The 16,800-nt window shown below is 40.6% G+C and overlaps 1 protein-coding gene across 1 annotated transcript; it reads left to right on the forward strand.

Annotated features, from left to right (window-relative positions):
• Positions 1 to 6,155: 6,155 nt before the first annotated feature.
• On the forward strand, positions 6,156 to 12,074 carry LOC128746162 (uncharacterized). Its single transcript, XM_053843206.1, has one exon. It carries the CDS (start codon positions 6,156 to 6,158, stop codon positions 12,072 to 12,074), a length of 5,919 nt encoding a protein of 1,972 aa, XP_053699181.1.
• The last annotated feature ends 4,726 nt before the right edge of the window (positions 12,075 to 16,800 follow it).

Raw genomic sequence — 16,800 nt, forward strand, 5'->3', positions numbered from 1 at the left:
AATATAATTTGAGAACATAATAAAGCTCAGCGTTATCTTAATTGTTGAAACATTCGTATAAACGTATGTTAAAACAATGTAATTCTCAATATTATTAATCTGAAACTCAGAGATAGGGTCGTTTATCTTACTTAACATAATATAAGAAATTATTAGTGCTAATTTTGTGTCAGTTTGAAGAATAATTGTAAGAAACTTTTTCTCAAATAAAAATAATCAATCAAAATCATTGGATTATAAAAGTAAGACCGAAAGCTGTAATAAAATAAAATGAAAACCACAAATCAAAGCCTTTCACTCCTAAATATCACAAAACTACCCCGGCGATTAGAATGTGACCCGCATTGCGGATAAAGTGTTACTACACATCTTTAACCAACACTTTAAAGGTAATACTCAAATAGGTTCTACGAAAAGACTTCGGAATCTCTAGACAAGTAATGCCGCTTGTGTTTTTAGTATGTACAAGGTGAATTAACCTGCATAGAAGATAGCCATCTAATATTTTTGTTTAACAGTAGCTTATTTAACTTTTGCATAACTAATACAAGCGAAACAAGTGCATGATAAGCTGTTATACTACAAATATTCCTTGGCTATATTGCGTCTTTTTTAGATAACGCAGTAGGTTCCCAGCTCCAAAAACCACGAAGTACAATGAAATCAACTTTTGATTTTAGTCACCAAGCAAACATAATCTGCCTAAATCGATTGATAACAGTACTAGTACTTGTCTAGAGATTATAAAACCTCTTATTTTACGTATTTAGCTGCGCAAGGTTTCACGATGCAACCCTTATTTTAGTGTGCAAATAGATTTAGGTAAGTATAGTCTATGTATATAAGTGGCTTGTCTGTATCCAAAACCAGGTCTCTGAAAGGACGTCATAAGAGACTTATCGGTAACTAAAAACAGGCCCCTAATAGAACGTCATGCTTTCGTAGCAATTCTCAGTCACCTCACTGGTCGACTGCTGGACTGCTCGATTGCTCAACTGGATGACTAGACTGCTCGATTTGATCGACTGGACTGCTCAACTGAACTTCTGGACTGAACTGTTCGATTCGACTGCTCGATTCTACTGCTTGATTGGACAGACTTGCATTTGTGACTGCTTGACTGAACAGCTCGATTTAGCTGCGCGAGTAGACTACTCGACTTAACTGCTAGATACATTTGCTCGACGTACTACTCGATCCGACTGCTTGATTTACTGCTAGACCCGACTGCTTGACTGAACTGCACGATTGAACTGCTCGACTAGACTGTTCGATTCGACTGCTCAATTGGTCAGCTCGATTCAACTTCTCGACTAGACTACTCGATTAAACTGCTCAACTGGACTTCACGACTCAACTACTCGATTGAACCACAGACAAACAGACATAACTCTTGGAAGAAAAATCTACAAAATTTATCGTACCTCACATTTAGCCTGAACACTAGCACCATCTATGATCGACATTCCCAAATATCAAATAGTAACAGGAGTATCCCTCGAAGTAGTAAGTATTTTTTATGGGGAATTCCCCTTCTTCTCGTCAAAAAGCGCCACTTTGACCAAAACGGAGACATTCCCAACTAAGCCCAAATTTGAAATGACGGTTTAATCGGTACTAAGAATGTTATGTCTGCTTGTCTGTGATTAAACTGTTCGACTCAACTGCTCGATTCAACTGCTCTACTGTACTGCTTTGCTGGACAGCTTGATTCAACTGCTCGACTTAACTGTACGACTTAAACACTCGACCCGATTGCCCGACTTAAATGCTCGACTCAACTGCTTGACTCAACTACTCGATTGGACTATTTGAAACGGCTGCTCGGCCCGATTGCTCGACTAGACTACTCGATTTAACTGCTCGACCTGACAGTTCGATTCAACTGACGACTAGACAGCTTGATTCAACTGATCGATTATACTGCTCAACTTAGCCACTCGACCCGACTGCACGACTCAATTGCTTGACTTAACTGTTCGATTCAACTGCTTGACTCAACTACTCGATTGAACTGCGCGGCTGGACTATTCGACTCAACTGGTCGATTAAACTGTTAGACTGGACTATTTAACTCGACTGCTCGACTCAACTGCTTGACTAAACTGTTCGATTCGACTACTCGACTCGACAGCTTGATTCAACTGCTCGTCTAGACTCTCCATTCAACTGCTCGACTGGACTACTCGACTCTGCTGCTCGATTAAGCTGTTCGACTGGACTACTTGACTCAATTACTCGATTAAACTGCTTTTTCGACTACTCGATTGAACTACTCGATTCAACTGCTCGATTCAACTGCAACGCATATGTTGGGTTGGAAATGAACAACATGTTGGGGGGTCATTCCGGTCGAGCGGCGAGCCGAACACTTTCTTCTGTCAGTTTAATTCGTGGCACTCACACACCGGCGAGCGTGTTGGACGAACATGAATTCACCAACATGTACGTACGTGTAAGGGGGCCTTTAGACTAGCCTGCTCAACTCGATTGTTTGTCGCGATATCATATGGTCGGTGTTAAATCAAACCGGACCAAGTCGCAAAATTTTAACAAAATGAGTTAATGACAGCAAACCATCAAGAATTTTCTAAGCAACATTTTACTCTAATCAGACTACATAAATTTTGCAAACAACCAGAGTTATACGATGATTTCGAACGCAGCAAACTTTGTTTGCGTTTTTCTCGAAGCCATAATTTTGTCACTTGGTTCTGTTTGAACACCGACCACATGAATCGGTTCGCGGCAGACAATGGACGGTTCTGAGCCACTCACACAAAAGAACCATTTTGCCCACCTATAGAATCACACAGTGGAGATAATGTTGATTCAGTTAAATAAAATCCAACGCGAGCATAAAAACTACATGATGACATAAACATGATGACACCGGGCTAGTCTACAATTAATTCGCCTACTAGCAGCCGGTAAAGTCGCCTAATATAATTGAGGTTAAACCACAGAGAATAGACATGTATTCATAAACAAATTTTCCGGGAATTCTTGGATAAAATTTCAAATTAAAATCACCTAATATACTAGCGTCACCACTACTATAGTTTCCCAACTAAACGATGCCATATTTTTTCAAAGAAAATGAAACTGTCGATGGAAATCGATGTCAGTGGATGTTGGCTGCTACGAATGTTATGCCTGCCCACGAATGCGCGAAAAAGGTCTAGAAAGTTACTGGTTTCAACAGGACGGTGCACCATGCCACACTGCGAATTCAACAATTCAATTTCTGCAACGAATATTTCCGGAACGTCTGGTGTCAAAAAGAGGCGATATTGACTGGCCACCCAGATCAACTATTGACGAGCTCAAGGAAATATTCGTACGGAAATCGACGCTATAACACTCGAGATGCTCAAAAAGGTAATGGAAAACGCGGAAAAAAGGAGTCAATTTGTAATTTCTAATATAGGTGGTCACTTAATTGATATTGTTTTCAAAAACTAAACCAAGAACATTTTTAGGAACCAAACTAAATAATAATGCATTACTAATAGAAATCGCTTGTTTTGCCTTTCTACTATATAAAGGTATAGGAATCACTCGAAAAACCGAAAATCGAAAGAAAGCCTAGCGGGACGAATGTCATATAGGTACCGTTCGACTCAGTTTCTAAAACTGAGCATTTTGTGTGTGTGTGTGTGTGTGTGTGTGTGTGTGTGTGTGTGTGTGTGTGTGTGTGTGTGTGTGTGTGTGTGTGTGTGTGTGTGTGTGTGTGTGTGTGTGTGTGTGTGTGTGTGTGTGTGTGTGTGTGTGTGTGTGTGTGTGTGTGTGTGTGTGTGTGTGTGTGTGTGTGTGTGTGTGTGTGTGTGTGTGTGTGTGTGTGTGTGTGTGTGTGTGTGTGTGTGTGTGTGTGTGTGTGTGGAACGCTTTTGATTGAGTCATCATTTCTCGGATATGGCTGGACCGATTTTAATGATCTTAGTGTCAAATGAATGGTCTAGGTGTCATATTGTTCGCTATTTAATTTCATACTGATCGGACTTTTAGTTCAAAAGTTATGTATAAAAATACGAAAAATGTGGGACTTCATTATCTCATAGGTGCCTTAACCGATTTGAACCAAATTGATTGTATATGAGAGGAGAGTCTTTCAAAACCTTAACTTCAAGATTTCATGACAAATGGGCTTGTGGTTTGAAAGTTACATAAAGAAATGTGAAAAAAATGTATTAAAAACTGCTTTTTGTTGCATATAACGATTAATTCAATAGGAAACATCCTACAATTTATTATCATTTGAAAGTTACTGTTGAGATCTATAAAACGAAACCAAGTTACTGGAAATCGGACGATTTATTCAAAAGTTATTCATACTTTAGCACTTAAGCGCCGTATATTAAACCGTTAAAATGTATAAAATCGAAATGAATTAATCAAGCGTCGATTGTATTCAATGTATGTGTTATGTATGTATGTATGTATGTATATATGTATGTATGTATGTATGTATGTATGTATGTATGTATGTATGTATGTATGTATGTATGTATGTATGTATGTATGTATGTATGTATGTATGTGTGTGTGTGTGTATGTATGTATGTATGTATGTATGTATGTATGTATGTATGTATGTATGTATGTATGTATGTATGTATGCGTGTATGTGTGTATGTATGTATTAGAGATGGTCGGGTAGCGGAAAATTTACCCGAAACCCGCACCCGTACCCGTACCCGCCGGGTACGGGTTGGGTTCGGGTATTGAAAAAAAATAATTTGCGGGTTCGGGTCGGGTACGGGTTTTTAATTTTTGGTTTTGAAACCGGGTACGGGTCGGGTCGGGTATCCATTGACCTCATTTAACACTAAAAATTGTCGGGTACCCGGACCCGTACCCGTGCCCGACGGGTTCGGGTATCAAAAAAAATAAACTTGCGGGTTCGGGTCGGGCACGGGTTTTTATTTTTTTTCTCAACCGGGTACGGGTCGGGTTCGGGTATTCAAATTTTCATACCCGACCATCTCTAGTATGTATATGCGATTTGCAATTTTAAAATTTGCATAGAAATACAAGAGTGAAAAACATTTCAATTGTCATTTTCTTTACTTGCTGTTACTCGCAATCGGACAAACAAAGCAAAAAGCGAAGAAAAGTATTTAAGTGATTTAATCATATAGGTATAGTGGTGTATAGTATTGAAAATACTAATGAGTTGATTTTCCCAAATAAATTATAACCAATTTCAAACAAATTTTGCGCATCAATAGAAGCTTTTCCAATCAATAGATGCTAGAGCTTAGAAATTTTATATGAAAAAGAGGAAGAAAGGTTACTAAAAATTCTGTACGATTTGTTTTCGCTAGTGACACTTTAAAAGATAATATCATATGTTATGTATCAGGTTTTAATAAATAAATTAATATGGGTCCACTCATACCCGCAAAAATAACAAAGTCCAGTTTCTCTTTTTCGTTTTTCATATCTAATGCTCTTGTTGGCATCACTGGGCGTCCAACGTACTCGAGATAGGTCTACTGTTCCAGTCTAACCGGTAACCGGTCTATAGCAGTGGAAAAACCATTGATTGTTTACATCGAAGAAAAAGTGGAAGTAAATAAAACAGTTTGATAGCGTTGCATAATTTGGATTTAGAAGTTAAAAACTATCGTTAAAAGTTGAAAAGTCTACCGCAATTGTAGATCGTGTGTACGAATACAACCGGTGTACATTTTAGTAAAGGGTAAAATTATATAAACGGTTAAAAATAGTGATTTAATTGGCTACTTACATTTAGGTTAGTGGATACGGAAAGACGGCACAAACAGATTAAAAAATTCCTTAAACTAGTAATTAAAAGCGACGAGAATTGTGGATATAGTTGTGACTAGAATTGTAAGTAGTTATGCGAGTTATGTACAATTAATAAATAGGCTAAAAGCAATATTTATGCTCTAGACTAGTGTCGGAATAGCTGTCGGTAGTTGGTTGCTTGAACTCGTGCAAGAGGTGAAGAGAAACTATCAAATTGTGAGTAAAACTTGTAATGATGTACTGATATGAAGTAAATTAATTTATAAATCTTTGCAGTTTGAGCTGCATTAAAGCTGCTACAAAAACGGTGGTGCATTTCTTTTAAAATTCCCGAACATTTTCAAAAATTTGATAAGAGATAAAGGGATAACCTCAAAACGATGCCGGGAGATAAAGACCTTACGCAAACTGCCTGCGGAGCCTGTGGATCGGTGTCCGAGGAAGATGAAGGTATGGTATGTTGCGACAAATGTAACGGTTGGTACCATTACCGATGCGTAGGCGTTACAGAGGATGTTGAAAATGAGGCGAAGTGGTACTGTCCAGAGGAAGACTGTCAGAGCCAGAAGAAACTGGACGAAGATGCGTCCAGGACAGGAGCAAAGAAAAAGAAGAAGAAGACGATCGACGATAACGTGAACGAATCAGGCGTGAAATCTGATGCAAGGCCAGGGTTATCGATGGAGCGAGAACTGAAAGCTCTTGAAAAGGAACGAAAAAAAATGGAACAGGAATTGCTGAACGAATGCTTTTTGAGGGAAAAGCGGATGGAGATAGACCGGATCCTTCGAGAACAGCGAATTCAGATGGAGAATGAGCTTCGGGCCAAGGAACTAAAGCAGGAGGAACAGTTGCTGCAGAAAGCGTTACGGGAAAAGCAAGATCATTTGAACCGTATGAAGAAGATGCGTAAATTCTACTATCGTAAAATGGATCAGGTTGAGCAGGAGCTAAAGCAATTAAAGGCTAGTGAAATAGAAGCATCGGCAGAAAAGGGAACGTCAAAGATCACGAAGCAGTCGATCTTGGGAACACCGTTAAAGAATCCAGAAATTACTATCCAGAAGCGGTTGGAGAGACGGAAGAAAGCAGTTTCAGAAGATGAGAAAGAAAGTGAGGAGAATTCGGAGGAGTCTGATAGCGATTGTGAAAGCGAAGAAGCCACGGAAAAATCTGAAAGCGAGTCTGATGGGGAGAAGTCTGCCGGTGAAGAGAAAGTGCAGAAAAGAAAGTCGAAAGCGAAGACAGCGAGCTCATACGGGCTGGGGCAGGCTATTGCAACTCCATCTAAAGTGCAATTAGCTGCTCGGAGCGGAATAAGTAAGAAACTGCCTGTATTCACAGGAAAACCCGAAGAATGGCCGTTATTCATCGGCAGTTACCAAGCTTCTAACGATGCGTGTGGATACTCAGACATTGAAAATCTCGTTCGATTACAAGAGTGTCTGAAGGGGTCAGCATTGGAAAGCGTTAGAGGACAGCTGCTTTTCCCGAAATCAGTGCCAAAGGTTATCAACAAACTGCGTCAGTTGTATGGACGACCGGAACAGCTTTTGCAATGTCATCTTGACAAGGTGCGGCGACTGGAATCTCCCAAATCGGATAAACTAGCCACGTATATTCCTTTCGGAAACGTGGTGGAGCAACTCTGCGAACACTTGGAAGCAGCGAATCTAAAACAACACATGGTAAATCCTATTTTAATCCAGGATCTAGTCGACAAGCTTCCGGCTCACGATAAACGCGAATGGGTTCGTTTTAAAAATCGGAAAAGAAAGGTTAATCTTCGTACTTTCACCGATTTTGTGTCGACGATCGTTGCAGAAGCCTGTGAAGCCAACGTAAAAATGGATTTCAATGCAGACTCAAAACCTGTGATTCAGGAGCATACTGGTAAGGGTAAAAACAAAGAAAAAGCTTACGTTTACAACCATACTGCCCTAGAAAAGTCTATCGCTGAAGCAGGTGAGAATGCCCTGAAACCTTGCAAGGTGTGCAAGCGTACTGATCATCGCTTACGATTCTGCCAAGATTTTAAGGCAATGGCTTTAACGGATAGGTTGGAGCTGGTCGATAAATGGAAGCTCTGTGTCGTTTGCCTGAATGATCACGGCAATGCGCCGTGCAAATTTAAGATCCGATGCAATATCGATGAATGTCATGAGCGACATCATCCTCTTCTACATCCGGTTGTCGGATCCGTAGTAATGAATGCCCACTTCCGAAGTACCAGTACAATTCGGTTCCGTATGCTACCAGTGACGTTGTACTGCGGGAAAAGATTAGTGAATACCTTGGCGTTTTTAGACGAAGGGGCGTCTGTTACATTGATGGAGCGAGCCTTGGCGGATCAGCTGGGTGTCCAAGGAACGAAAGAACCATTAACCATCAAATGGACGGCAGACATCGCGCGCGTAGAGAAGGAATCACGACGGATGAACTTACTAATTGCTGAAAGAGGGAATGACGAGAAGCATCAGCTCGGTACAGTTCGAACGGTAGAAGAGCTGCTCTTGCCGAAACAACAGCTGGATGCAGTGGATCTCAGCCAACGAATGAAAAATCTTCGTGGGCTGCCGATCGCCACGTATCAAAATCAACGCCCAGATTTACTTATCGGTCTAAATAATCTACATGTGATTGCACCGATCGAAGCAAAGATCGGCGAGCCAGGTGAGCTGATAGCGGTTCGATCGAAGTTAGGATGGGCAGTATACGGTCCAAGTCGAATGCTGCAAGAGAGTACGGAGGCATATTTAGGACATCACAACGTAGTAAGCAATCAAGACCTCCACGATTTGCTAAAAAGCCAATATGCTTTGGAGGAATCAGTAACAGTGAAATTACCAGAGTCGGACGAAGATAGAAGAGCGCGGGAAATCCTGGAATCGACCACCCGACGAGTAGGGGACCGGTTCGAAACGGGACTACTGTGGAAGAATGAAGAATGCGAACTCCCGGATAGTTATCCAATGGCCATTAGAAGGATGAAGTGTTTAGAACAGCGCCTGCTGAAGGAACCATCACTATTCGAGAATGTCCGTCGTCAAATCGAGGAGTATCAGCAAAAGGGATACGCGCATCTGGCAACCGTTGACGAACTGGCCAAAACTGAGCCACGTAAAGTTTGGTATCTTCCGCTCAACGTCGTACTAAATCCGAAGAAGCCGGATAAAGTACGCCTTGTGTGGGATGCAGCAGCAACTGTGAAGGGAGTCTCTCTCAACTCCTTGCTCCTAGCGGGACCCGATTTGCTCGTGTCTATTATTGCTATTTTTTGTCAATTTCGTGAACGACCAGTTGCTTTCGGCGGGGACATACGCGAAATGTACCATCAGATGATGATTCGTAAAGCGGATAGACGAGTACAACGGTTTGTGTTCCGGTCGGACCCAAGCAATGAACCATGTGTTTATGTCATGGACGTAGCCACTTTCGGGTCAAAAAGCTCCCCGTGCTCTGCTCAATTTGTGAAGAATAAGAACGCGATGGAGTTTGCACCAGAATATCCTGAGGCCGCCGCGGCGATTGTTGAGAAACACTACGTCGACGACTATTTTGACAGTGTGGACACCATTGAGACGGCAATTGAACGGGCGAAACAGGTGAGATTTATTCATTCGAAAGGGGGTTTCGAAATACGCAACTGGGTGTCTAATTCGGAGGCGGTTCTCAGTAGTCTTGGGGAACCCAAAGCTGTGCAATCGATTCATTTTAACCGGGACAAAGAAACTGGGAATGAGCGTGTACTCGGCATTATTTGGAACCCAGGGCAAGACGTTTTCTCCTTTTCAACTGAACACCGCGATGATCTGAAGGAGTATTTACAGGGTAGCAAGAATCCAACAAAGCGAATTATATTGAGCTGCGTCATGGGGTTTTTCGATCCACTCGGATTGCTTTCATGCTTCACCGTGCATGGAAAGATGTTGATACAGGATTTGTGGCGGACCGGTTGTGATTGGGATCAGGAAGTCGACGAAGCAAGTCGAGTTAAGTGGCAGCAATGGACTGGGTTATTTCCGTTGGTTGAACGAATTCGCATCCCGCGTCCATACTTTGGTCGAACGAAGTCCTCGGAAATAAGCAAACTAGAGCTACACATCTTTACGGATGCTAGTATCTACGCATATGGTTGCGTAGCGTATATTCGTGCAATAGTGGGGGACATGGTCAAATGCTCATTGGCGATGTCTCGATCAAAGGTAGCTCCCCTTAAGCTGGAATCTATTCCTCGATTGGAATTAAGAGGGGTCATTCTGGGAGCAAGAATGCTTCACACCATTAAAACTAACCACTCCATTCCTATCAACCGTTACGTTTTCTGGACTGATTCGCAAACAGTGCTAAGCTGGCTGCGGTCAGATCAACGTAAATTTAAACAATTTGTCGCGTTTCGAATCGGAGAGATTTTAGAGACAACTAGATCCTCTGACTGGCGCTGGATTCGTTCTAGTTTGAACCCTGCTGATGCATTGACCAAATGGGGACGTGGTCCTCCATTGGATTCAGAAGGAGAATGGTTTAAAGGACCACAATTTCTATATCAACCAGAACATTGCTGGCCGACGGAGAATCCACCGGAAATTGAGACTAAAGAAGAGATAAAGGCGTACTTGCTGCACCACGAAATGAAGGAGCTTCCACAACCAGTGATAAACGTGGAAGTGACGTGGCAGTGGCGTAAATTATTACGAATAACGGCTTATGTCATCAGATTCGTTGAAAATCTACATCGTAAGCGAAAAGGGCTTCTGATACACACGACGGTTGCGAATGAAAAGCAGGAACGGCTTTTAAAAGCGAAGCTCAAAGTGTTGCAGCGACCTTTGCAGCAGGACGAACTCTCGAAAGCAGAAGTAACTTTGTGGAAACAGCCACAGTGGGAGACTTTCCCTGAAGAGGTAATGGTGTTTTTGGGAAGTAAACCTCAGACTATACCTCAGAAGGCGGAAAGGAAACCTATGCATATTGGAAAGAGAAGCCCATTGTATAAACTTTCTCCCATCGTAGATGAGTGTGGCGTAATTCGAATGAATGGTAGAATGGCAAAATCTGACGAAATTCCATTCGACATGAAGTTTCCGATTATTCTTCCAAAGGGGCACGCGGTGACGCGCCGTTTAATACAGTATTTTCATGAAAAATTTGGACATGCGAACCGGGAAACAGTTTTAAACGAGCTTCGCCAAAAGTTCCACATTCCAAAGATACGAATGGCGATACAGCAAGTGATGAAGGAGTGTGTGTGGTGCAAGGTTAATCGCTGTTATGCTGAAGTTCCAATGATGGCACCGCTACCTGTTCAGCGTATCACTCAACAGCTTAGACCATTTAGTGCAGTTGGGGTAGATTATCTGGGACCCGTGGAAGTAGTCGTTAATCGTAGAAAAGAGAAGCGGTGGATCGCACTGTTTACATGCCTTGCTGTACGCGCTGTGCACTTGGAGGTGGTACATTCTTTGACAACGCAATCTTGTCTAATGGCCATTCGGAGATTCATTTGTAGGCGAGGAGTTCCCGATGAGATATTTTCTGATAATGGAACAAATTTTAAGGGAGCTAGTAAGGAGTTAATTGCGTGGGTAAAGCGGATCAACAGTGAATGTGCGGAATCGGTCGTTAGCAGCACAATGAAGTGGAATTTTAATCCTCCTGGTACTCCACATATGGGCGGCATTTGGGAGAGGATGGTCCGATCCGTAAAAGAGGCGATGAAGGCACTTGATGATGGTAGTCGGCTAAATGACGAAGTTTTACTGACCACTCTGGCTGAAGCGGAAGACATGGTAAACAGTCGACCGCTTACATATGTACCCGGCGAATCAGCAGCGTTAACACTGAACCATTTTCTTAGAGGGATGGTTAAATCAGTTGATGCTCATGTGGACGGATCGATTGATTTTGCGGAAAGTTTGCGAAACGTATACAAACGTTCCCAGTATTTGGCGGATCAAATGTGGCGGCGTTGGTACAAAGAATATTTACCAACGATTAACAAGCGTACTAAGTGGTTTGCTGAGAGGAAGTCCTTGAAGAAGGGAGATCTCGTGTTCGTCGTAGATGGTCAGAATCGTAAAAGCTGGATCAGGGGTATGGTCGAAGAAGTAGTTGTTGGCTCAGATGGAAGAGTTCGGCAGGCAGACGTGCGAACTAGCAGTGGAGTGTTCCGGAGAGGGGTAGCTAACCTGGCAGTGCTGGAGGTTCTTGATAGTAAATCCGGAACCACCGATGAAAGGGTACCGGAGTTACGGGCTGGGGGTGTTGGCATCACTGGGCGTCCAACGTACTCGAGATAGGTCTGCTGTTCCAGTCTAACCGGTAACCGGTCTATAGCAGTGGAAAAACCATTGATTGTTTACATCGAAGAAAAAGTGGAAGTAAATAAAACAGTTTGATAGCGTTGCATAATTTGGATTTAGAAGTTAAAAACTATCGTTAAAAGTTGAAAAGTCTACCGCAATTGTAGATCGTGTGTACGAATACAACCGGTGTACATTTTAGTAAAGGGTAAAATTATATAAACGGTTAAAAATAGTGATTTAATTGGCTACTTACATTTAGGTTAGTGGATACGGAAAGACGGCACAAACAGATTAAAAAATTCCTTAAACTAGTAATTAAAAGCGACGAGAATTGTGGATATAGTTGTGACTATAATTGTAAGTAGTTATGCGAGTTATGTACAATTAATAAATAGGCTAAAAGCAATATTTATGCTCTAGACTAGTGTCGGAATAGCTGTCGGTAGTTGGTTGCTTGAACTCGTGCAAGAGGTGAAGAGAAACTATCAAATTGTGAGTAAAACTTGTAATGATGTACTGATATGAAGTAAATTAATTTATAAATCTTTGCAGTTTGAGCTGCATTAAAGCTGCTACAAAAACGGTGGTGCATTTCTTTTAAAATTCCCGAACAGCTCTACTCAGTTATTTTTTCAAATTCAGATATTATCTTTTTTGGATAAGGATTTTGAAAAATAAGGAACGGATATTTAAAAATATAGTCAAGTTAATTATAGATGTTCCTGAGAAATTAAAAAAATAATTTTAGATGCAGTACAAAGGCTAGGTCATACCGCTAGGTGGATTAATTCGGTTTTTTTAAAGTTATTCAATGTTTTCACACCGACATAAAAGGTGGAGCACCATGTATATTGACTTTAAACGTTACACTAGCGCCAGAAGCTAGTTATTGTTGAATTTTATACTAATATATTTTGAAACGATGGTTCTACAATTGATGAAGGGACGGTAAGGTAAAGTAATGAAGAAGGATTTTTTGGGAATGGAGGAGAAAGAGTGGAAAGGAAGGGGGGGGGGGGGTAATAGGTAGCTACACTTAACAAGTTGTTTTTGTGACTCCCACCTTTTGTCCAATGCTGGAAGGTGCATGGGTCGAACCAAACTATAATCTGAGATTATAACCGGATTTGAACCCCGAATTTTATACGCCTTTAGCAACATCACCACTATAGCACAGACAAACAGACATAACACTCGTTTTCCATTCTTCACAAATTAAACCATCATTTCAAATTTGGGCTTAGTTGGGAATGTCTCCGTTTTGGTCAAATTGGCCCTTTTTAACGAAGGAAACGGAATACCCCATAAAAAATATTTGCTAGTTCAAGGTATACTCCTATTGCTATTTGATATTTGGGAATATTGATCATAGATGGTGCTAGTGTTCAGGCAAAATGTGAGGTACGATAATTTTTGTAGATTTCTCTTCCATGGGTTATGTCTGTTTGTCTGTGACTATAGTTTCTCATTTAATTTTATCCAAGTGGGGACTTTTTGATTGGATGTCTGTTTTCTGTGGGGACGTCATCACTACACTCAAAATAATTTTCACGTCGAAATTACGGTAAAAGTGAATATTTTCCATCCAACTTTTCCCGTACTATTTCCGTGAATTCAACGTAGTTTGCATTAGTATGCGTGCATTTACGTTGAAATCAGATAGATGTACCCATGGTACCCATGTACCAACGAGCCACATACTCTGGCGGGTGTTGTGGGTTCAAATCCGGTTATAATCTCAGATTATAGCTTGGTTCGACCCATGCACCTTCCAGCATTCGACAAAAGGTGGGAGTCACAAAGACAACTTGTTAAGCGTAGCTACCTATTACCCCTCCCCCCTTCCTTTCCACTTCCCTTTAATTCTCAAAAAAAAAAAAATCTTTCTTCATCACTTTCCCTTACCGTCCCTTCATCAATTGTAGAACCATCGCTTCAAAAAAAAAGTATTATTCATGCATGTGACATGATGCAGCAATTTTCAAGGTAAGGAAGAATCAACGACTGTCTGATTCTAAAATAGGTTTTGGGGGTTTAATTTGTTTCTTTACAATCAACGACAATTAGTAGCATGCAATTGTTTAAATTCTTTCGATTGTATTGCTCTCAAGTGTGAAACAACTGATAAACAGAGTGCCAAAAAGAACTATTATTGTGCAGGAAACGTTAGCTAATTGATGACATTTTAACTTTAAGGCAATTATATTTCATACCAACCTGTCACAATAAATGGTGCTACATGTTCATGGAAAGTGACGTATGCACAATAGTCGGAAAATTGCGATTTTTGGCCAAAATTATTTCTTAGTTTCAAATTAGTTCTAGATTATATTTGTTGCAAAAGAAATGTTTTAAGCTCATAAGGACTCACATTTAGGGTGATTTGGGGAAGAATGACCAAATGTTTCCGATATAAATGTATGCATGGCAATTTTATTTCTTTTTCTCGGGGGGTTTCTCCTATTTTCTCATTGAAACTCTCTTCAGGTACTAAATAAATTTAGTAACAAAGATAAACAAATTTGTTGAAAGAGTACTTAAAATACTGAAGACTTGCTAAAAATATGACAATTTTAAAATAATTTTTTTTTCGAAAAACGTCAAATTATAGCAAACTTTTAATTCATGTTTTGAAACAACATGCTTCGAGCTTCCAAGCGCACTGCAAGAAACTGCGGCGACAAGAGGCAGCAAAGATTGCATTTTTGAGTTTATGAGAATTTCATTTTTATTATAAGTAGCCTATGGCGCCCCTCAATGATTTTAAATTTGATTTCATTTCATTTTTTAATAGGCTTAGGTATCAGTTTTAAAATGATATATAACAATAATATTTACATCCGCGATAACTATTTAATTTTTTGACTTTTGACGTAGGACAACGTCTTTGTTTACTATACTGGGAAAATAGAAGTGTAACGTTTGAATGAAAGATTTCAAATGTTAATAACTGCTAAACTACTGAACGAAACTGATTATATGTATACGTCGTTGGATAGATGAAATGAACAGTAATTTTATGGGGGGGGGGTAAGAGAACAATTTTTAAGAGGGCATAAGAGGAGGGAGGGAAGGGGCTCCTATGGGGCCGTGCAATAATTACGTAAGGACTTTTTCCTCATTTTTGAACCCCCTCTTCCCTATATATAGGATTTTGTAAGATTTTGGCAAATCCCCCTCCCCCCCGTAAAAAATGTTAGTAAGATTTTTTGGAACATCAAAATTCAAGTTTTACTCAAAAAGTTAGATATTGAAAAAATATTGAAACAGTCAATAAAATTCAAACAAGTTCATAAAAACCGAAGTTCAAACAAATTCATAAAAATAACAAATAATATCAATTATCTGTTGCAAATCCCTTTATGGCCCACTCACAAACAGAACGTATTTCAGCATTGAGGTTGATAATAAATGTTGGTATATGCTCAGAAACTCACTAGCGTTCACTTGATTCGCATTGATCCACTCTAAATCGTCTGAACACGTGTCCTCGTCAAGTAGCGTACAAAGAACTTCTTTGCCTCTTCTAGATGACACGCGGCATGGTCTTAAGTTGGAATTGGTACAGCGTTGCGTCTAATGTACGGATCTGTAATGACCATCCGCGGTGTCCTTTGACGCAAAATACCGACCCCACTCTGGTCACATGCGGCAGGCAAGATCTTTGGGAACAGAAGAACAATACATCCCAAGAAACATTTTTGTTGTATAGTAGCTTATCAAGCACTTGTTCCATTGGTACAGCTATACATTAGTTGAATTAGCTACTTTTAAACAAAAATGTTTCTCGTGATATCATAAGGGATTTTGCGGCTGCCTTGCGGAATTGGAATAGGCAATTGCAACGAAATATGTTGGAATAATCACCCTTATTCTGCGAAGTGAGTGACGTGACTATTTTGGATTCGCCGCGAATCAGGTTACAATTGTCACCTAGGTGACTCGCTTTGTCACCCAGGTGACACGGTTTGTCACTTAGGTGACAGGCGTTTGTTACCTAGGTGACACGGTTATCACCTAGGGGAATCGACTCGCCGTGGCGAGTGACAATTGTCGTATTGAGTCACGTGACTTGCAGAATAAGGGTGAATAGCATAAACCGATGACATCAGATGGCTCTGGAACAAGTAGGCTAACTGCTATTTCCCTAAGTGGCAAAGCTAAAATACTCAGCAGGTTGCTACGCATTTCCTTGCAGCATGAAGGATTTCGACGCTTCACAACTTAACTCATCAATTTAAAATTTTTTGTAACATGAGTTGCTATTAAAAATATGAATTTTTTCGAGTGTGAAAATCTTACGTAAGAAATGATTAGGCCCCCCTCTCCCCCAAATAAGATTTTGTAAGATCTCGCGGAGACCCCCCATTATGCCTTACGTAATTAGTGCACGGCCCCTATACAAAACGAACACAAATTTCCTCCAATCGCGTGTTTACTACGAGTTTACTTTCAAGCAAATGGAACCAAATTGGACACGTGGGAGATTTTGGAGGCAAGAATTTCTTTTATGGTGAATTGAGACCCCTCCACACTTTAGGAGGGGGCCTCCCATACAAATAATATACAAATTTCCTCATAACTCGAGAATTAATCAAGCAAAAGGAACCAAATTTGGCATGTAGTGGTTTTTGGAAATAAGATTTTTTTCTGTAGTCTACTGAGACCCCTTTTCCTTCTAAGAGGGGGGCTCCCTTACAAATGAAATACAAATTTCCTC

The sequence above is a fragment of the Sabethes cyaneus genome, chromosome 1 (assembly GCF_943734655.1).
Source record: "Sabethes cyaneus chromosome 1, idSabCyanKW18_F2, whole genome shotgun sequence".
Lineage (NCBI taxonomy): Eukaryota > Metazoa > Arthropoda > Insecta > Diptera > Culicidae > Sabethes > Sabethes cyaneus.

Bases quoted from the DNA above. Each gene is read 5' to 3' on its own strand.
- LOC128746162 (XM_053843206.1), top strand. From the start codon at position 6,156: ATGCCGGGAGATAAAGACCTTACGCAAACTGCCTGCGGAGCCTGTGGA.